Consider the following 23,063-nt stretch of genomic DNA (forward strand, 5'->3'; position numbering starts at 1 on the left):
TGGTTCCCAATGCCTATGGTATCAAGTTAACATTTCTTGACATGGCATACCTGAACAGCCAATACGTGGCTCTAACCTAACCTTTCCTACCTCCCATCCTGAATTCTCCCACAAGCTCCCTAAACCTTAGGTAGGCTATATTCATCCATTTCCATGTCAGGAGATGGCTTCCCTACTCCCACCCCTGAGTCCTTCCTTCCTATCAGATGAACCCTACCCCTGTATAGTCTACTTTTGCAGGCCTTTCTGTTTTTCCTTAGTGTCCTGAAACCCATCCCATTAAAACTGTTCCCTCCTGAGTGTCCCCTGATGAACAAACCTCTAGTAGAGCCCTTCAACTTCATGTTTAGACATCTGAAAAAAAAGGGGCATTTTTACCCTGGACATCTATTGGAATTCCTGCCATTTTTCAGGGGATTGATATATTTGCTAAGCAGTCTTAAATATCCCTCAATTTTCTTATAGGTCTTTGCTTTTACGTTACTACTGTTCCCTTATTTCTCCATTTATCTTGTCATAATTCTTTTAGCTGTTTTATTCTTTTTAAAAAATATATTTCTTTATTGATTTCAGAGAGGAAGGGAGAGAGAAATAGAAACATCAATGGTGATAGAGAATCACTGATCAGCTGCCTCCTGCACACCCCCTTCTGGGGATCGAGCCTGCAACCCGGGCCAGAATTGAACCCAGGACCTTTCAGTCCACAGGCCTACACTCTATCCACTGAGCCAAGCTGGCTAGGGCTAGCTGTTTTATTCTTAGGGCAGATAATTCAGGCACTGATTTTTGTAGAATTCATAATTATTTAAAAGTTAAAATAAAATTTATGTTTAAACTATTTACTGAATAAAGATGAATTAGGTAAAGATTGGAAAAGATTATAGGGAGTAGTTTTTTAGATTTAGAAAAGATAGTTCTTATGTCTATATAGTCTTAAAATAACTTTTTAGTGTGATCACTATTATAAGATTCTAAGTTTCTATATGCATTTTTCTCTATCTCTGGATTCTTTTTAGTTCTATTAGTCTATTAATGTGGTAATATCACACCATTTTAATATTTGAGGTTTTATATAGCCTAGTCTTCCACTATCCACTGCTTTATTTTTCTTTTAATTTTATTTTTGGGCTTGGATCAGATATTTCTCTATGTTTATTCTTCCAAATACACTTTACAACTACTTCTCTAGCTCAAGGAGAAAAAAAGTCTCAATTTTTTAGATGCATGCTTTCTACATAAATAATGATCTCTTTTTTGCCTATAATTAAAACAGGTATGGTATACTTTGTAATTTGTCAAATGTTTTGGTGACATAAACAAACTTGAAGTAAACTATCAAACTACTAAATTTGCATTTAAAATATGCCATCATTTAAAAATTTTGGAAATTCTAATTATCCTTCCTCCAATCAGTGCAAATCAACCAACATGTATGATGTGCTTACCTAGTAGTTAAAAACAGACTCTAGACACACACTGTCTACATTTGAATATTCCCCACTCTGCAATTCATTAACAATGTGGCCAACTTCAGGGAAGCTCCTAATTTTTCTGGGCCTGATTTCCTACGTGAAATGCAAATGAGAATCCCACCTGCCTTATAGGAGTGGTATGAGAATTAAACGAGTTAATGCACATAGGGTATTGAGCACTGTTCTTGTCCACAGTAACCATTATTATATACAAGGCACCAGGGCCCAGCAGCAAACAGGGAGATGTAGGCCCTGATTTCTGGGAGCTTTTATATGTGTTTTGTATATCATTCAAAATTCTCTCCTATGCCTTATCTCATATTGTGAATCATGATGGGGTAGGGAAAATATCATCTAAGTTCCACTGAAGAGCCTAACTGACATTTCTTGTCTAAATGATTTATATTACTATCTTCTGTTTAACCTCAACTTCCTTTATATTATCTTCTTGCCCCCTCTCCCTCACAGTTATCTTTTTGGTGTGTCTTCTTGTGACCAATGTTCTTTCACTATTATGAATATGTTGAGATGGTCTATTTTTGCTCCCATAAAGACTGAAGAGCAAAGTGGTAGACTTAAGTTTTTATTCTGTTTTAAAAATGGATCCTGTACTGGTAACTGATATTTTAGCATTTCAAGATGATATATCATTGATGGCTCTGACTGCCCCCTAAAGTGGTTTCCTTGCCTATTTCCCATTCTTGGCACTGTCAAATGATACCTTAAACCACAGACATGATTGTTGACTTCCTTGCATTTAAAGTCCTTAAGTGGCTTCAAATTACCTCCTGGACAATGTTCAAATTCCACGGGGCCTTTGGTGACTTGGCTCCCCCATGTCCACCCTTGCCTTTACCTCGGGTTGGTGCACCTTGTGCTGTACCATCCCTTCTACAACTCTCTGAGTGCCTGGAGTGCCTTACTATCCTAGTCTACTTGGAACATTCTGTCTCTCTGGCAAGACTCAGTGAGGTGTGGCTCCCTCAGTTATGCTTCCCTGTCCCTCTACTCCCTCCTCTCCAGAAAGACTGCCAAATGGCCCTTCTCTCTGGCTTCTAGAAAGTTGGTCTATCCCAGTGGTCAGCAAACTGCGGCTCATGAGCCACATGCGGTTCTTTGGCCCCTTGAGTGTGGCTCTTCCACAAAATACCATGGCCTGGGAGGTAAATATCGGGCATGGAAACAAGGTGGGCAAGTTCCACGATGGACTTTATAGGAAGCGCAAAATCCAGACCTCGAGTGGGGGTGAGCCATGGGCTGGTAAAGTAAAGTGAGAAAAATGGAGTCGGGAGAAATCAAGATGGCAACATAGGTAAACACCTAAACTGCTGTCTCGCACAACAATTTCAAAACTACAACTAAAAGACAAAACAGACATCATCCAGAACCACAGGAAGGCTGGCTGAGTGGAAATTCTACAACTAGAAGGAAAGAGAAAAGCACACTGAGACTCAGAGGACCTGCTGGAGGCAGAGGTACTGAGACGCACACACGGAGAGGACTGGCAACTGAGTGCGCGGCTGGCTTTCTCAAGCGGGAGGGAGACAAAAGCTCCCGACTGCACTGAACTCCAGTTCCTGGTGAGACTCTGGGGACCCAGACTCATACAAGGTGAAACTGGACTGTCAGGAAAGAGAAAAGCACACTGAGACTCAGAGGAACTGCGGAAGGCAGAGGTACCGAGGCGTGTGCGCGGAGAGGGCGGGCAACTGAGTACATGGCTGGCTTTCTCAAGCAGGAGGGAGACAAAAACTCCCAACTGCACTGAACTGCAGTTCCGGTCGAGACTCTGGGGAACTCAGACTCATTTGGGGAGAAACTGGACTGTCTGGCAGCGGGCGGAACTTGAGGGTGGCTTTCTCTCAGAGGTGCTTGCAGCAATTAACACGGGACACTGAGACACAGAGGCCTCATAGGGCAGGGCTGACGGGAAACCAATGCTGTCTGCTCCGCCCTGAGACTGCCCCATCCAAGCTGAGCACAGAGGCTTTTGCAAGTCTTCTCCCATAAGGGTGTCTCCAGCACAGAAGTTCTCCCAGCGTAGACACAGCTGATCCTCACAGCCAATTGGCCTGGAGGTCAATTCCTCCCAGTGATACCAACAACAATCAAGGCTTAACTACAACAAGACTGTGCACATAGCCCACAAAGGGGTGCACCAAGAGTGTCTACCTCAGGTAACTGGGGAGGCTGAGCCACTGGGCCCTATAGGACACCTAGCACACAAAGCCACTCTATCAACTCAGGGAAGCAGCCAAAATGTGGAGACAAAGAAACAGATCACAAATGAAAGAAATGGAGGAAAGCAAATGACTGGATATAGAGTTCAAAACCACGGTTATAAGCTTTTCAAGAATTTTCTAGAAAAGGCCGATAAATTTAGCAAGACCCTCGAGGATATGAAAAAGGACCAACTAGAAATTAAGCATACACTGACTGAAATAAAAAAAATATATATTATACAGAGATCTAACAGCAGATTAGAGGATCGCAAGAATCAAGTCAAAGATTTGAAATACAAAGAAGCAAAAAACACTTAACTGGAAAAGCAAAAAGAAAAAAGAATCCAAAAAATATGAAGATAGTGTAAGGAGCCTCTGGGACAACTTCAAGCATACCAACATCAGAATTGTGGGGTGCCAGAAGGAGAGAGAGAGCAAGATACTGAAAACCTATTTGAAGAAATAATGACCGAAAACTTCCCCCATCTGGTGAAAGAAATACTTACAAGTCCAAGAAGTGCAGAGAACCCCAAACAAAAGGAATCCAAAGAGGACCACACCAAGACACATCATAATTAAAATGCCAAGAGCAAAAGACAAAGAGAGAATATTAAAAGCAGCAAGAGAAAAACAGTTAATTACCTACAAGGGAGCACCCATACGACTGTCAGCGGATTTCTCAACAGAAACTATGCAGGCCAGATGGGAGTGGCAAGAAATATTCAAAGTGATGAATAGCAAGAACCTACAACCTAGATTACTCTACCCAGCAAAGCTATCATTCAGAATTGAAGGTCAGATAAAGAGCTTCACAGATAAGAAAAAGTTAAAGGAGTTCATCACCACCAAACCAGTATTATATGAAATGCTGAAAGGTATTCTTTAAGAAGAGGAAGAAGAAGAAAAAGGTAAAGATAAAAATTATGAACAACAAATACATATCTATCAACAAATGAATCTAAAAATCAAGTGAATAAAAAACCTGATGAATAGAATAAACTGGTGTATATAATAGAATCAGGGGCATAGAAAGGGAGTGGACTGACAATTCTCAGGGGGAAAGTGGTGTGGGGGGTGCGGGAAGAGACTGGACAAAAATCGTACACTTATGGATGAGGAGAGTGCGGGCGGGGGTTAAGGGCAGAGGGTGGGGTGGGAACCAGGTGGAGGGGAGCTATGGGGGAAAAAAGAGGAACAATTGTAATAATATGAACAATAAAGATTAAATTAAAAAAAAATCACGGCCTGGGTGAGTCTATTTTAAAGAAGTGGCGTTAGAAGAATTTTAAGTTTAAAACATTAGGCTCTCAAAAAAATTTCAATTGTTGTACTGTTGATATTTGGCTGTGTTGACTAATGAGTTTGCTGACCACTGGTCTATCCCTTTACTTTTCTGTGAGGTCTGGACTGTGATCTCCAGAGACTATGAGTTGCTCATCATTGGGTCCCCAGTGACTGCCACTGAACAGATTATTAATAAATATTGAATTTTAAAAAGAAAATTGTGAGTAGTATCTAAAGCAAAATTTGATGCATAGGAAAGATTTCTTTCTATAGAGCCTATGCAGAGGCAACCCTTGGTGTGTAGCCAAAGCTAATTTATGTGATACTAGAGGCCTTGTGCACGGATTCGTGCACTGGTGGGGGTCCCTCAGCCTGGCCTGTGGATATCGGCCGAAACTGGCAGTCCAACATCCCCAAGGGATGTAACAGTGCTCAAAGCAGCCTGTGGCTGGGGAGGAACCTGAGCCTGGGCCAGGCGATATGCAGCTCCCACTCATCCTGGCCCCGATGCACCTGCTGCTGCTGCTGCTTGGTAGGTTAGCTGCCGCTCTGCTCTGGTCTCTGCATGCCCATCCTAGGGCGATACCGGTGCACCCATGACCAAGAAGTGGCTGTGGGCTTGCGCCCAGAAAGTCCAGATGCTGGTCCCAATCCCAATCCCGGTCTGGATGGGGGAGGGGCATGCAGGGGAAGTGTCTGCAGGAGAGGCTTGTGCCACTGCAGCTGCGCTCATCAGCTGCTTCTGGTGCCCTTTGATTAGCTGAGTGGTGCTCCTGCTGTGGGAGCTCACTGACCACCAGGGGGTAGTGCATTGAGCTCCTGCCCCCTGGTGGTCAGTGTGCATCATAGCTACCGGTCACTTAGGCTTTTATATATATCGATAAGGATATCACAAAACATCTCACATTCAAAAGTGCTTCACATACCATGACATCTACTGAGGGATTTTATCATTGAGAGAGGCCAAATGACTTGCTCAAATAACAGCTGGGGTAGAAACTGACTTCTCCATAAGTACTGTTTTCTCAGAAACTGGAGGATATATATTACTTGGTGTTTACGATGCCAGGCATTGTTATATTGCTGTGCATATATTAACTCCTTTTAATTCTCACAACAACCTATAAAGCAGATACTGTGATCATTCTCATGTTCAGATAAGGAAATCAAGGCACAGGGGGCTAATAAGTGGCAGAGCCAAAATATGGACCTAGGCAATGTGGCTCCAGTGTCTTTAAAGCATTAATTTTTCCACTTATTTGGAGGCTGCTTAAATACAGGGGTGAGCAAAAGTAGGTTTACAGTTGTGAGTATGTGAAACAGTTTATTCTTGTATTATTATTTATTTATATTACATACTAGAGGCCCGGTGCATGGATTTATGCACTGGTGGGGTCCTTCGCCTGGCCTGTGGGGATCGGGCTGAAACCAGCTCTCCAACATCCCCTGAAGGGTCCTGGATTGCGAGAGGGCGCAGGCTGGTGCACAATCAGGGCCAGGGAGGGATGCAGGATGTTGGCCAGCTGGTGAGAGACTGTGGGAGGGCTTCAGGGCGTGTCTGGCCCATCTCACTCAGTCCTGATCTGCTGGACCCCAGCAGCAAGCTAACCTATCAGTTGGAGCGTCTGCCTCGTGGTGGTCAGTGTATGTCATAGCGACTGGTCGACTGTCTGCCCCCAGGTGGTCAGTGCATGTCATAGCAAGCGGTTGAGCGGCCTTAGCATATCATTATCATATTACGCTTTGATTGGTTGAATGGCCAACCAGACGACCAGACACTTAGCATATTAGGCTTTTATTATATAGGATTATTTATTAATTATTATATTTTTTATGTATTACAACTGTAAACCTACTTTTGCCCATCCCTGTATGCTACTGCACCTACTAGATTGTTCTCTACTGGAAAACAGGACTTCTTCCTCATTACTTTTCTATTCTAACAGCAGCTAACATAATAGGGGCTCCATATATATTTTAGGATATAGTCATTTTTGGCATGTCTCAAACCACTGATTTCTATTCTTTCATTGGAATCTGCATCTCCATCAATTAATTAACCAACAGTACATTAATTATGGCTCTGAAGCTGTTGATAAAACTGCTAAAGAAACTAGTATGCTTCAGAGTGGATCTTCCCTGAATCCTGCGTCTCATCTCAGAGCTGGTACCTGATACACATCATGTGACATGTCAGCCTGCCCAACTTTAAATTTTGCTTTTGGCTTAATGAAAGCAATTCACTGTTAACAGTATTCAGTAAGGATAACTGAATTCACCAATAACTTGGCTGTTGATGGGCTCACTGGACAGACCAATGTTTCTTAAGGTCCATCAGCTGACCATCCGTACCAAGTCACATGGGCCATTTATAAATATGGGTTGCTTGGAGATTCTCATGCATCCTTAATATATTACGCAAATATCTATCAAGGTAGATTGGTAAAAAATTTTAGCCACCTTTTGATCTTTTCTTTTTAAATACCTTTGAGTTTTCTCTTTCACTTCAACTAAAGCCACTACTATATTCCCTTGCATATCATAGTCAACACCTTTCTTCTTTTTAACATTTCCTTTTGATACTTGTATCAATTTACTTTGATCATAATTCACTTTTTTTTGTGACTGTATTTTCCAAATAACTTATGTGTTATAGTCTATAATAACCTCTAAAATTACTGTACTGACAATTCATGGAGATTACTTTTCTATTTAGTGGCTGAATAAATAAGACATTCATGGAAAGTAATATATATGCTTGTCATCTGATCTCTAGTTTTTAGACTCATTTTATAGGCATTATAAGAATTTGTAAATTCCACTTTGAAATGTGCCTTTGACAGATTGGAAACATAGATGGTAAGAGATTTTCTCAAGTTTATAGAAATAAGATTAATATCAAAGGAAAATAAGTATTTAAAATTAATACTTAAAATAGCTAATACGTACCATGTAAAATTGGTATTTCTAAAGAGAAGAGTAGTTGCTTTAAAATAAATGATGCCATACATTTTAATGTGTGCCAGCAGACTCTGGAATCCTTAATTTATTATTCAATATCTCAACTTGTAAAATAAAGATATTAATACCCTTATTATTATAAGAACATTTTTTAAAAAAGCACTCCTTAATCTTTATTGTGATAATTTCATACAAATATATGTTAAATGCTCAGGACAAGTTTCATCAAATGTATTTATGGCAACCATACTTGGAGATCCTTAATGGAAATCAAAGACCTCCCTTATACCCCCCTGTTTCATCCCTCCTGAATGCGTAATTCTCTATCATAACATCCTGTTTGATTTTCTATATAGAGTTATCACCATTTGAAGTTTTCTTTTCCTGTATTTGTTTATGTGTTTACCATCTGTCTCTCCCACTAAATTACAAGGTCTAAGAGGCTAGAGAGTGTTACTGACTTATTCATCACTTATTTCCAGGACATGGTACACTTCTTATAAAAAATTGTTGACCATTTGACTGACTGACTGACTAACTGACTGAATGCATTCCAGTTCAAGTATAAGCAGGGGCTGAGATGAAAGAAAGGAGAACCATTTTTAATTCTGTACTTTGATTTCTAGGACTATGAAACTAGACTAATTAATGTCTACCCTTCAATGAAGTATCGCTATCCTAGCAAAATTTTTAGAAAAATGTAAATAATATCCATGAAAGCATAGAGATAGTTCAGTGTAGCCTGTCACATTATCATGATAATTCCTGACAATGGCCCTAGCCAGTTTTGCTCAGTGGATAGAGTGTTGGCCTGTGGACTGAAGGGTCCCGGGCTCAATTCCAGTCAAGGGCACAGGCCCAGATTGCAGGCTCAATCCCCGATCAGGGATTCTTTCTCATCATTGATATTTCTATCTCTCTCTCCTTTTTCCTTCTTCTCTGAATTCAATTAAAAAATTTTAAAAAAGATTCATGAGAATGTATGTAAGCTCCTACCACTGGCCTACCTTACAACCAATCCTAATTAATGAGAGCTATTGCTGTTATAAATACCTTTCTTAACTTTGAGTTTTCTGTTTTTGTTTTATTTTTATAATCTGAATCTCTCTGGCATATTATATTTCTTATTGTAAGAGAAAATAAAATTAAATATTCTCCTTATTACATCCATTTTAAAGGATAAGAAACTAGCACCTAGTTGTTATGAATACTGAATAAATACTACATTTAAAAAGAGCTATTAATAAATGGGGATTAATAACAAAAATGAATGTACTATTGAATCAAGTTTTCAAGTTACATTTTTTTTTCAGAATTAGGTATAGATGGCAGATGTGAAGGAAATGTATCATTTTTTATAGCTCAATACATGTAGATTCTGACATAAAATATATACAAGAAAAAAGTTTTAGTTGCCACTGACCAAGAGTGTCTGAAAGATGTCAATACTGTGGTGAGAAGGTGCCAAACATTGCTCATCGTTTTACAAGGCCATATTGCTAATATATGGTTAACTGAGTTTAAGTATAAATAATAATGTTTGTGTTACCAATGGGAAAAAAATGACATTGCTTTTGACAGACTGACACTAATTAAGCATAACAGCAGCAGCTCACTGATGCTCACACACACTGCTATTATTCTCTATGTCACCTTGATGACTTGGTTCTTCAGAATACACCAGATGGCTGCTTATTTCATTGTGTTCAAACATCAGGTTTATCACTCTTAAGTATGTGTGGGGCAGGAGGAGGCAAGGTGGAAAGTGTGCTGGAGGGATAAAGGTGGGGGGGGAAGACAATGAGGGGAGCATTTTGGGGGTCCTTTATGAGATTATATGATTGGTTCTATATCCCATAAATTACTGAAGCTACTCAAGACAAACCATACTTCTGAAGCCATGTTAGTTTTTCCTCAGGTCTTTCTTCCCTATTGATGACTCATGAGGAGGTCTGGGAGGTTTTCTGAACACTTATGACATTTTCAAATGGTCCCATTAAGTCCCTACTGGGTTTAGTTCTAAATATATGGAATATAATTTTATTCCAATTGTAATTCATTAAGAATATGTTTATGTCTTTTAGCCTGGGGATGTGAATTCTAACAGTTTATTACCCATAAAGTAAAATATGGTTGACTTTACTTTGCCTAACAATTACCTCTTTCATGTTTCATGGGACACCAGACCTCTATAAATGGCACAGGCATCTCTCTATTCCCAACTTTTATACTCCTCACGGACTGTATCATGCATGTCAAAACTTCATTACGTAGCCCACAATGAAATGCTAAGCTCCTCAAGGACAGAGACTTTATTCTAGATCAAATTTTTATATAGTTGACTTCCTCTATTTTTTCCACTTCCAGTACCTTCCCTAGCCCATATACAATGGGCACTTCATAAGCACTTTGTGAATTGATCTGGTTTAGACTCTATACCAGCCGTGGGCAAACTACGGCCCGCGGGCCGGATCCGGCCCGTTCGGCTGTTCTATCTGGCCCGCGGAGCCGAAAGAGCGGAGGGTTCTCGTGCTCTCCCCTCCACTCCTTTACTTTGAATTTATATTAGTTCACACAAACACTCCATCCATGCTTTTGTTCCGGCCCTCCGGTCCAGTTTAAGAACCCATTGTGGCCCTCGAGTCAAAAAGTTTGCCCACCCCTGCTCTATACTATTGACTCTTTGTGATCTTATTGCCTTTCTCTTTTACAAATCCCAATGCTTGAAGTGTTTGCATGGAGAAACTCTTCTCTCTAGGGCTGTTTATAACCCTACTAGAGGCGCAGTGCATGAAAATCATGCATGGGTAGGGTCCCTAGACCTGGCCGGCGATCAGGGCCCATCAGGGCCTTCCGGCTGCCGGACTGAGCCTTCCTTCCTCAGCTGCTGGCTGCTGGCTGCTGGCCAGGGCCTTCCTTCGTTCCACACCACCCCACCCCCTGGTGGTCAGTGCATGTCATAGCGAGTGATCGAACTCGTGGTCCCCAGTTGAACTGCTGAGGGGACACTTTGCATATTAGCCTTTTATATATATAGATTAGTAAGACTTTTGGGTGGGCTTTGACTAGCACTCCAAACAATATTCTAACTTTGAAGTAGTTAAGTTCCAAACTAAGATTATCCTGCTATACTTCAAAAGCAACTTTGGACAAAAGATTTTGGTATTTTGTGGCCACAATAATAAATTGCCATGCAAAATATAATTTTAATTCTAACTAAAATTAATCTCAAACACATCTAGCACATATATAAATGCACTGTGAATATTTGTAATAATTTCTCTTTTTTTTGAACAAAATGACCACTTTCTATCTGTATGAAATGTAAAACACAACAGTTTAACTAGAACCAATTACTGAATACCTGAAATGTTTTTACAAAAAATGACATTGGACTGTATGTTAAAGGTTTATTGACAGATGGATAAATCTCTAAATAAAATATCTGAAAGTGGCCATTATATCATAGTTGATAACCCAGAAAATTTTTGTTTTTCAGAATACTTAAAAGCTTAATTCTATATCCATTGCTATTATAGTTCACTGCCAATTTGTAGAAAATAAATGGTTCTAGTCTTGGATTTTACAATCAGCTTTTAGAGCCAGTACATAATTGGTGCTTAAAACAGCTCTGAAACAGATTATTGTGTAATTATGATAATGCCAAAATAATATAATTAATCTTAGCCACTTCATCAAATTAAAGTGTCTTATAACAAAAAGGGCAACATGTATAAGCACATGCAGGATTTCATAGCTGAGTATATTTCTCAAAAATTCTAAAGGAGCAAATATCAAACTTATAAACAGAAATTCAACATGTTTGGACACAATGGCACAATTGTGAAAAATACATTCTATGTGCACTTATATTAGGGATGGTTTTCATTTAGTTGTCTTTTATCAATAGGTCACTAAAACTTAAAATGAGTTTACCATTTGCAAATTTTAAAACCAATTTTAAAGCTAATCATTATAGTTGTTTTCTCTGTAGTTTCCACAGTTTTGGGGTCCATGACTTTATTTTTCATGTCACCAGGCCCTAATGCTGCCTTCCTGAAGAGAGCTGGTCAATGAAGGCTTGGGCCTGACAGACTGGCATGTGGCTCAAAGAGAATACCTTAATCACAAATAACAGTGACAAGAAATAAGTGCTCTCTATTACCAAATCAGTCATCCCACAGAATGGAACTTCTTTCTCAAATATGTTCCTAGACTCAAATATATTCCTAGAGGCAATACATGAGCTTCTGAAATCAATTCACATGCTCTGCCAATGAAGTGTGACTTCCTTTTTAAAAAATCATTTAGGTAAAATGTGACAATAGAGGCATATGAGAGGAGGGCATTTAATTCTACTTTTAAAGTGATCCAGAAAAGATATTTGAAGTGATTTCTCTTATCCCTAAGTTACCTTCTAAAATTGACTATATATGATAAGGAGAGCCCTTATTAATATTTTTTAATTTTCTTTATTCCACCAGGACACGATAATTCCCCTGCAAATATCAGAAATCACTCGCAAAAGCACATATACCAAATTAAGAATCATATATATTTTTATGAAAGACTTTTTGAGCCAACAATACTAACCTTAAGGTTGGATAAGCAGTTGTTGAGGAAAATGTGCCACCTGTTCAGGAACAGCTGCTTCTGACTGACACAGAGCAGACAGGTGACCAGGGGGTACAAGGCCTGAGGAAAAAGAAGACAACATCCAGAGGATTATAGTCCAACAAACCAGGTAACACAAGTTCTCTGAAACATCCTTATGTGGCCTGTATGGGCCAGAATAAACAGGGTCCTTATAACACAGAGATGGATATTTCACAAAGGCTTTCTGATGACAATGGGGATGAATAAGCTAGAGTTATATATTGTGTACAACTTTCATGTACAATAAGTAAAATCTGATTCATTGATTTAGTCTTCACTTCTGAATGTTAAACACAAACTCATTTTTTGGTGTGTTTTTTTTTTTGGTTAATCCTCACCTGAGCATATTTTTTCCATTGAGTTTTAGAGACAGTGGAAGGGAGGGGAGACGAGAGAGAGAGAGAGAGAGAGAGAGAGAGAGAGAGAGAGAGGGGGGGGGGGGAGAAAAGGGAAAGGAAGGGAAGGGAAGGGAAGGGAAGGGAAGGGAAGGGAAGGGAAGAGAAGAGAAGAGAAGAGAAGAGAAGAGAAGAGAAGAGAAGAGAAGAGAAGAGAAGAGAAGAGAAGAGAAGAGAAGAGATGAGATTGGTTGTCTCCCACATGCACCCAAACCAGCAACCTGCAACCCAAATATGAGCCCTAGACCAGGAATCAAACTTGGGACCCCTCAGTCCGTGGGCCGACGCTCTAACCACTGATAAAATGTGGGGAGGGCCAAACTCTTTTTTTTTTTTTTTTTAATAACTCTCAATCCTAAGAGGGAAAGGAGGAAGGCACACTAATTTTGAAAATGTTACTGGCTTTTTTGCTTATAAAGCATCTACTAGTTTGTCCCTGACTTAGAGGTAGGTGTATATATTTTCTTTTGCATGTTATCTTTCTGTAATTAAACAAGATTCCTAAAAGAAATGTTATTGCATTGGTAAATTCCACCAAGACAAATTTAACCACAGAAGGAATTTCTTATGACTGAATAAACAGAGGTGCTACTGCACTTTTCCAGCCTAAATGGGCCAGTTGCCTGCAGCAGCTGAAGAAGACAGAAAAGCTAATGGGCAGCCACCCAAGAAATATACATGCATACTTGACACCACTTTGCTGAACCAGAGGCCATATACCTTTATGGCTTCCCCCAAAATTAAGGCTAGTGAAGATTTAAAAAAAATATTACTGGCTTGTCCATTAATTTGAATTACCAAAAAAGCAATTGCCACAATGAGAGTCAGTACTTAACAATTCATTAACTCATTTTTAATTTACTTTATTTTTTGTTATTAAAAAATCACAGTTTTTTTTTTCATTCCAACAATTTATTAAAAGTATGTGCAGTCAATACATGTTTATGCACATGGCTTAAATATAAAATCATTATGGGATGTGAATTGGTAGGGGAATAATACTAGATTTTAATTTAAGATTTAACAAACTCAGAAGTAGTTGATTTTAGATTGTAATTCTAGGTTCAATTAAGTTTCTGCTACCTCAATATCTCTTTTTTTAAAATATTTAAACCATTTTTTGTTTTCAATTACAGTTGTCATTATATTAGTTTCAGGTGTACACCCAGTGACTAGACCAGCCATGGGCAAACTACGGCCCGCGGGCTGGATCCGGCTGTTCTATCCAGTTCTCTTGGTCTCCCCTCCGCTCCTTTACTTTAAATTTATATTAGTTCACACAAACACTCCATCCATGCTTTTGTTCCGGCCCTCCGGTCCAGTTTAAGAACCCATTGTGGCCCTCGAGTCAAAAAGTTTGCACACCCCTGGACTAGACATTATATAACTTACTAAGTGAGCAACCTGATAAATCTCGTACCCATCTGATATCATACATAGTTATTAGAATATTATTGACTATATTCCCTATGCTGTACTTTGCATCCTCATGACTCTTCTGTAACTACCAATTTGTACTTCTTAATCCCTTCATCTTTTTCATCCATGCCCCCAACACCATTCCCATCCAGCAACCATCAAAATGTTCTCTATTACCATGAGTCTGTTTCTGTTCTGTAAGTTTATTTTGTTTTTTAGATTCAATTGTTGATAGATATGTATTTATTTATTTTTCTAAGTAATTTAAAAATGTTTATTGTTGAGAGTATTACTGATATCCCCTCCTTCCCCCCAACTTCCCCCTCCACCCAGTTCCTGCCCCACCCCAGGCCTTCACCACCCTACTGTCTGTGTCCATAGGTAAGATCTTTGGTTAATCTCTTCTCATCTCCCCCTCCTCCCTTCCTTCTGAAATTCCTCAGTCTGTTCCATGCTTCCATGCCTTTGATTCTGTTTTATTCACCAGTTTATTTTGTTCATTAGATTTCTTGTTCATTTATCTTGATTTTTAGATTTGATTGTTGATAGATATGTATTTGTTGCCTTTTTATTGTTCATATTTTTTTTTTATCTCTTCTTCTTCCTCTTAAATAATATGCTCCAACATTTCATATAATACTGGTTTGGTGGTGATGAACTCCTTTAGCTTTTTCTTGTTTGTGCAGCTCTTTATCTGATCCTCAATTCTAAATGAGAACTTTGCTGGATAGAGTAATCTTGGTTGTAGGTCCTTACTATTCATCACTTTGAATATTTCTTGCCACTCTCTTCTGGCCTGCAAAGTCTCTGTTAAGAAATCAGCTGACAGTCCTATGGTCGCTCCCTTGTAGGTAGCTAACTGCTTTTCTCTTGCTGCTTTTAAGATTCTCTCTTTGTCTTTAACCCTTGGCATTTTAATTATGATGTGTCTTGGTGTGAGCCACTTTGGGTTACTCTGTGCTTCCTGGACTTGTAAGTCTATTTCTTTCACCAAGTAAAGGAAATTTTTTGTCATCATTTCTTCAGGTAGATTTTCAATATCTTCCTCTCTCTTTTTCTTCTGGTACTCCCATAATGCAAATGTTGATATGCTTGAAGTCCCAGAGGCTCCTTACACTATCTTTATATTTTTGGACTCTTTTTTCTTTTTGCTCTTCTGATTGGGTATTTTTTGCTTACTCATATTCCAAATCGTGATTTGATTCTCGGAATCTTCTACTCTACTGTTAAATCCATGTAAATTGCTCTTTATTTCAGTTAGTGTATGCTTAATTTCTGACTGGTTCTTTCTCATGTCTTTGACATTCTCACTAAGATTCTTGAAAGTCTCATGAAGATCCTTGAGTAACCTTATAACCATGATTTTAAACTATGTATCCAGTAGTTTGCTTGCTTCCATTTCTTTCATTTGCGACATGTTTCTTTGTCTCTGCATTTTAGCTGCTTCCATGTGTTTGTTTCTATGTACTAGGCAGAGTTGCTATGTCTCCTGGAATTGGTAGAGTGGTCTTGTGTAGTAGGTGCTTTAGGGCCCAGTAGCTCAGCCTCCCCAGTCACCTGAGCTGAGCACTCTAAGTGTGCTCCTGTGTGGGCTTGTGCACAGTCTTATAGTTGACCTTTGATTGCTGTTGGAATCTCTGGGAAGAGCTGACGTCCAGACCAATTGGCTGTGAGGACCAGCTACAACTACAGTGAGAGAACTGCTGTGCAGGAGGTAAGGTCCAGCTGTGAAGCAAGGTAGGCTGGTGCTAGAGTCAGGTCTCTATTGGGCCTTTTATTGATAGGTTTGGGGCACGTTGTCACCAGCTGCAGCTTGTTTAAGATATTTTAGCAAATTCTGAACCCTGATCCAGGACAGGCCATTCATATGAAAAAGCTGCTGCAAACAGCTTGGGTAGAGCTGCAAATTTGATGGGGTGGGGTCTCAGGAATCCCCAGGTTGGAGATAATAATTTGGGCCACATTAATTGAGACTCAGATATGGCTGCCAGTCAGCCCTGCGACAGAGGAGGTCCCAGCATAGGAACAATGACCCTTGCGAGCACTCGGACTAGAAGAAAGTATCCCCCGAGTTCCTACCCTGATGCCAAGCAATCAATGCTGTTCCTCCTATGTATCTGGGTCCCCCAAAGTCACCTGGTGCTGGAGCTTTGAAGAAGCAGGACTGTGTACGTTTTTGTGTGAGCCCTTTAAAAAGAACACCTGGGTCTCCAGTAGCTTCTATGTCATTCAGCCAAAATTCTTGCTGTTTCTTACAGCTCATAGTTATGGGGACTTCTCTTTCCAGCTCTGGAACCCTGGGCTGGGGGTCTGGTGTGGGCTGGGACCCCTTGCTCCTCATGGGCAGCCTCCGCAGTGATGATCTCCCTCCCCATTAAAAACAAAAACAAAACAGCACACGTGGGTATCAGACCAGCCCCTCTGAGCCTCCGCCTCTCCTCTCAGTCTCAATGTGCTTTTTCTTTAATTCTCCAGTTGTAAAACTTCCATTCAGCCAGATTTCAGGCAGTTCTGAATGATGGTTATTCTATATTTTAGTTGTAATTTTGATGTGGTTGTGAGAGGATGCAAGTACAGGTGTTTACCTATGCTGCCATCTTGGTTCTCTTTAGATATGCATTTATTGCCATGTTTTTCTTCTTCTTCTTAAAGAAGACCCTTTAACATTTCATGTAATACTGGTTTGGTGGTGATGAAATCTTTCAGCTTTCTCTTGTTTGGGAAGCTTTTTATCTGACCTTTGATTCTAAATGATAGCTTTGAGGTAACTCCATACTGCTCTCCACAGTGGCTGTACCAGTATGCATTCCCACCAACAGTGCAAGAGAGTTCACTTTTGTCTTCATCCTAGCCAGTGTCAACACTTGCTGTTTGTGGATTTGTTTATGATAGCCATTCTGATAGGTATGAGGTGATATCTCATTGTGGTTTTAATTTGCATCTCTCTGATGATTAATGAAGTTGAAGTTTTTTTCATATGTCTATTGACCATCTGTATGTCCTCTTTGGAGAAGTATCTATTCAGGCCATTGGTCCATTTTTTAACTGGATTGTTCTTTTTTGGTGTTTAATTTTATAAGTTCTTTATAAATTTTGGATATTAACCCTTTATCACATGTATCATTGGCGGATATGTTCTCCCATTCAGTGGGTTGTCTTTTCATTTTGTTGACAATTTTGTTGATAAAAAGTTGTGCAAAAACTTTTTACTTTGATGTAGTCCCATTTGCTTATTTTTTTTCTTTCATTTTCCTTTCCCAAGGAGATATGTGTATCAGCAATAATATTGCTATGAGAAATGTCCTAGATTTTACTGCCTGTTTTCTTCTAGGATTTTTATTGTTTCAAAACTGACAAGTACCATATGATTTACTTATTCATGGAATCTAATGAATAAAATTAACTAACAAACAAAATAGAAACAGACCCATAGATACAGAGAACAGATTGACAGCTGTCAGAGGGGAAGGGGCAGGTGGCTGGATGAAAAAGGTAAAGGGATTAAGCAAAAAAGAAACCTCAGAGACACAGACAACAGTGTGGTGTAGGGCAGGAGCATAACTGAGATATGCATATAAAATTTATTTACACAGCCCGACCAGTGTGGCTCAGTGATTGAGTGTCGACTTATGAACCAGGAGGTCAGGGTTGGATTCCAGGTCAGGGCACATGCCCAGGTTGTGGGCTCGATCCCCAGTGAGGGGCATGAAGGAGGCAGCCAACCAAATTATTCTCTCTCTTCATTGATGTTTCTATCTCTCTCCCTCTCCCTTCCTCTCTGAAATAAAAAAATCTTTTAAAAACATATTTTCACAAATTTAAGTAAATACATCTTAATTCTACCACACACTACCACATATTCCATAATCTATAAAAAACCCACATTTACCTATGTTGCCATCATAACCAAAAGCCTAATTTTCTTTTATAATCAACTAAATTTTAAACTGATTTTTGAACTACTGCTACCATTGAATGCAACTCTAAATTCAGGCCAGGAATCTAAAACAAAAACAACAAAATCACACAACCAAGCATCAGTCACAATGACCACAGAATGTAGACAAATGAGCAAATTTGCCACCAATAGCAGCAAAGCAACTCTGAGTATCTGCTTAAATAATGGTGGCAATGTTCACACTTTGAAGACTAGCATCAACCATGCCAGTAACCAGTGACCTAAGCAAGCTGCTCCTTCATCCACACTGTGGCAATTACAGCAGGTAAAACACTGACCAATTCATAAATCAGAGCTTTATTTACCACTGAGAGCAAAAGGTAGGAATTCAAAAGAACTTTCTATGCTGCTCTTAGTGTAAAAGCTTTTCCAGAAATTGTTTTCTCAGCCTTCTGAGAACCTTTCTTATGGGGAATTATCTGTGTCCCAACTCTCCCTCCTGTCTGGATACACTTTGGTTCTGAATATGGTACAGGAATTAGCCAAAGAAGAGTCTTGAGGACTGAGAAGAGAAACTGTGAGTGTAAACTTTAGCCTTCATAGAAAAATACCTAAAAATTAAAACAAAAATTAGTTAAGGCAATCTCAAAAACAAACAACACAATTCTTAGGACTAGAAGGGTCATCCAAGGTGACATGGCCTAATTCCCTTATATTACCATGATTTAATCATGGTCAATATTGAGTGCAAGCTCCACATTTTAAAATGCTACCTTTCTTTGAGGTAGTTGTAGATAATTCTCCTACCAGTGGAATGCTTGTGATTCCCAAATAGATTCCAGCCTAGGAATTTAGTCTCTGCAGTTTTGTGGTTTGGATTTTCTCATAGTTACTAACCAAGGAATGCTTTTTTCGAGAAGAAAGTTCCAGCGTGGTATCATACAGACTTTCGACAAAGTTTCTAAGGCAGGGGACATTGACTTCATTTTTAACAGCCTGTAACAGAGATGCATGTTAATACTATAATAATTAAATTGTTGGTTATCTAATCCAATTTGAAGAAGTTCTTAGACATGAAAATTTAACAACTCACAGCAGCAACTGGGACAAGAATTTCAACAAAAAGCCCGGCCAGGGCATGCTTGATGTCTTTGTCTTTGACCTCCAGGAAATAATGTGCACATTCCTGGGAAGCAGAAAAAGAATGAAGGGCAGGAACATAGACTGAGATATGCATATAAAATGTATTTACACAAATTTAAGTAAATACCTCTTAATTCCACCATCCATACTAACATTGCATATTCCATAATCTATTAAAAAACATGAATTTTGCATTTATATTAAAATTAACAATGGCCCCAATGACATTTTCCAAGGCTGGTTTTCTCACTCCCCTCCTACTTCCACCTCAAATCACTAAGTTGAAAGGACAAAGCACTACAACCAGCAAGCAGGCATTCATCAGCTGACTTTCTGGTTGATTTGATCAGTCATTCATTTCCAACAAACTTCAATTGACTATTTACTGTGTGTGATGCCCTGAGCCCTGGATTGACTCAGAAACACAGACCCCCCCCCCCCCTCCCCCCAGAGAAGGTAAACATGGGAAGAGAGGAAGAGGAAATTATATTTATTTGAGGCCCTGACATCCCTGGGTACAAAGCTGTTTACTTGCTAGCTCTGAATTTTAAGTGTGTTTATTATTCCGACAGTTTCACAAGCAAGTCTGGAAGCCTTTCCTTCCCTACCTTAGACAAGGAAACCTTTACAATATTTTCCTTAAGCAAGGACTTCTTTGCCTGTGGACTGTTGTCAATGAAAGGATATTTTGGGTTGCCCAGGGATCTAGTAGGAGTTGGCCTGTCCAGAATTCTGCCAGCCCCTTTCTCCTTCCTGGCCTTGGTAGAAACTTACTGTGGTCTTCATTAGGTATTGTTTTCATGGAAGTGTCAAAGGCAACATGTATTTGGGGTGACATGTTAATATCGATATTAGCTACTACCACTTATTTTCAGTCAACATTGGGATTATTCAATAATAGTTACTGAAGTCCCAAGTCTATCTTTATCATACTAAGACCTCAGCCCAAGATAGTCACTGCCAGCATGGAAAGCCACTGACAACAGAGTGGAGCTTTATGGTTCCCAGCACTGTGACCCTTTTCCTACATTATTTTGCATGTGTATATAAATACTCTCTCAAATGGCCATTCAAGTACATTGATACATGAATTAGGTGAGAGGGATAAAAATAATAATAGTTTTATTTTTAATAATAGCAGTTACTGAGAATTCTCAGAACTCCTGTCTAAGGTTAGTGTCATTACCACCACTTTGCAGATAGGTGAGTGAGGTCTGGGATGGGAAGGTAGGGGAAGGGTTAAGTCTGACTTGCCCAAGGTCACAGAGCTGGTTAGTGCTGAAGCTTGAATTCAAACCCAAACCCAAGAAGTTTGATACACAGCCTATATTCTTTTTAAAAAACAGCCTTTTTGAGATATAGTTAACATACCATGCAATTCACCTATTTAAGTGTATTTTCTGTATGTTCACTGTTGTAAAACTGTTAAGGGCAAAAAATAGAATATTGGGGACTAGCTATGGTTACGGGAAATATTAATCATGCTCTGTTCACCATGATTGCCTTATGCTGGTTAAAGAAGGGGCATTCTAACCTGGCTGGGAGTTGTACTCCCCTGGGACCTGGGAGTCAACCTTGGAAAGTGGTCCATTCTCATTCAAGAGCTGCCTATTATCTTGGAAAGATTTAACAACCTTGTTGTCCAAACAATGGAATCCCACCCCAGCCTCCTACTTCCCCATACCTGTAATCCCTACTTCCCCATGTAATCTTTGTCCTACCTTATATAAGCAGCTGGTTTATGGGGGTCGGCAGAGCAGATTTTTGTGGATGACTTGCTGCTCTCCCACACTGCCTCCAGTATTGGAATAAATGCTCATATATGATTCAACCCTGTCTCTGCTTAATTGGCTCAAGTAGTGACAGGCAGCATGGACCCATTGATTGTCCGGTTACAAAACTATCACCATAGTCAAACTTAGAAACTTTTCATTATCCTCCAAAGAAACTTTGCCCTCCTTATCAGTCATCCCCAATCTCCCTACTCACACTCCCTTCCTCCAGCCCTATACTTTCTGTCTCTATAGATTTGCCTATTATGGATATTTCCTATAAATGGAATCATATATGTAGCCTTTTGTGTCCAATTTCTTTCAGTTACCATACTATGTTCATATCAGTGCTTCATTCCTTTTTATGGCCAAATAATATTGTAGACCACATTTAATTTATTCATTCATCAATTGATAAACATTTGGGTTGTATCTACTTTTTTGCTGTTACGTATAGTGCTTCAATGAACATTTATTTGCATTCATGTTTTTGTGTGCACATATATTTTCATTTCTCTTGGGTATACACCTAGAAGTGGAATTTCTGGATCATATAGTAATTATAGATTTAACCATGTGAGGAGCTTTCAAAATGTTTTCCGAAGGTACTGCCACCAGCAGTGTACGAGGGTCCCAATTTCTCTATATCTTCTTGCTAATACTATCTTCTTTTTTTAAATATATTTTTTTATTGATTTCAGAGATGTATAAAAAGGGAGAGAGATAGAAACATCAATGCTGAGAGAGAATGATTGATCGGCTGCCTCTTGCACACCCCACATTGGGGATCGAGCCTGCCATGTACTCTAACTAGGAATCCAACCATGACCTCTTGGTTCATAGGTTGATGCTCAACCACTGAGCCACATCAGCTGGGCAACACTGTCTTTTTTATTCTAGCTGGTTTAATGGATATGAAGTGATACAGGCTATATTCATAGCCCCTATATCTTAGCTCTTAATTAAGATTCCACTAAGTCTGATTCAGAGCAGCATTAAAAATATCCCTTCAGATACTAAAGTTTTGTAAACTTAATAGCTGTATATTCTGTGGAATCCTCATTAACAACAATTCCTTTGTTAGCACATAATAGTAAACACTGTGTAATTGACACCTAAACCTGTATGGTTTGGTTAATTTTCTAAATTCCTTCTGATAGTATGAATAAAAAGATCTCTTCATTATTTAAAGTTCTGCAATATGTAGCCAATGGATGAGAGAGAGAGAGAGAGAGAGAGAGAGAGAGAGAGAGAGAGAGAGAGAGAGAGAGAGAGAGAGAGAGATGGGGAAAGAAAGAGAAAAGGTTAATAAATAAGACATTCCTCTGGACACCCTGTTCCAAAGGTGATGTGAAGTTTAAAAATAAAATTATGTGCCTGCAACTCTATTATTTGGTTACAAAACCCTTTCTTAATTATTAAGGAAAAAGTAGGAATTTTTCTCCACCTTGACAAGTGACTGGGTTTTCACATTCCCGGTGAGTTACTTTGAGGAAGGGAGTCACTCAAACTTATAGCCCTTGATATCTTTCTGCTGAAGATATTACCTGCATAAACTGAAGAGAGGCCTCAAAGTCCTCCACTGGGTACATCTTAATCCGAAAGAATTTCATTCCCATTATCAAGCTGATGATGCTTTGAACAACATATGGGCTCTGCTCCTTGTGCCGTAATTCTTTGAGCTCTGCCATAAATTTCTTCTTCACAGCATGGAATCTAAGAAGAGAATATGAGTGATTTATCAAATAATGGGTAGGAAAGTGACTGTAATGGAGGCCTCCAGCATCTCAGGGTGACAGGGAACAGGGATGGGAGTCCTTCAAATCAAAGTACAGTGGCTG

General features: G+C 39.4%; 1 protein-coding gene across 11 annotated transcripts in view; it reads right to left on the reverse strand.

The window, feature by feature from the left end:
• The window catches only part of FRY (FRY microtubule binding protein), a gene marked incomplete at its 5' end in the record, with an annotated part of 677,381 nt that overhangs the window by 301,814 nt on the left and 352,504 nt on the right, over nucleotides 1-23,063 (reverse strand). For all 11 annotated transcript variants that reach the window (XR_013960263.1, XM_080662182.1, XM_080662181.1 and 8 more), the window contains 4 exons: nucleotides 12,533-12,634; nucleotides 19,205-19,303; nucleotides 19,401-19,493; nucleotides 22,770-22,938. Coding sequence is in view for 10 of the 11 variants with exons in the window: in XM_080662182.1 (XP_080518308.1) it covers nucleotides 12,533-12,634; nucleotides 19,205-19,303; nucleotides 19,401-19,493; nucleotides 22,770-22,938 (463 nt within the window). The remainder of the gene's footprint in view (nucleotides 1-12,532; nucleotides 12,635-19,204; nucleotides 19,304-19,400; nucleotides 19,494-22,769; nucleotides 22,939-23,063) is intronic.

The sequence above is a fragment of the Plecotus auritus genome (assembly GCF_963455305.1).
Source record: "Plecotus auritus genome assembly, chromosome: 3".
In the NCBI taxonomy this organism is placed as follows: Eukaryota; Metazoa; Chordata; class Mammalia; order Chiroptera; family Vespertilionidae; genus Plecotus; species Plecotus auritus.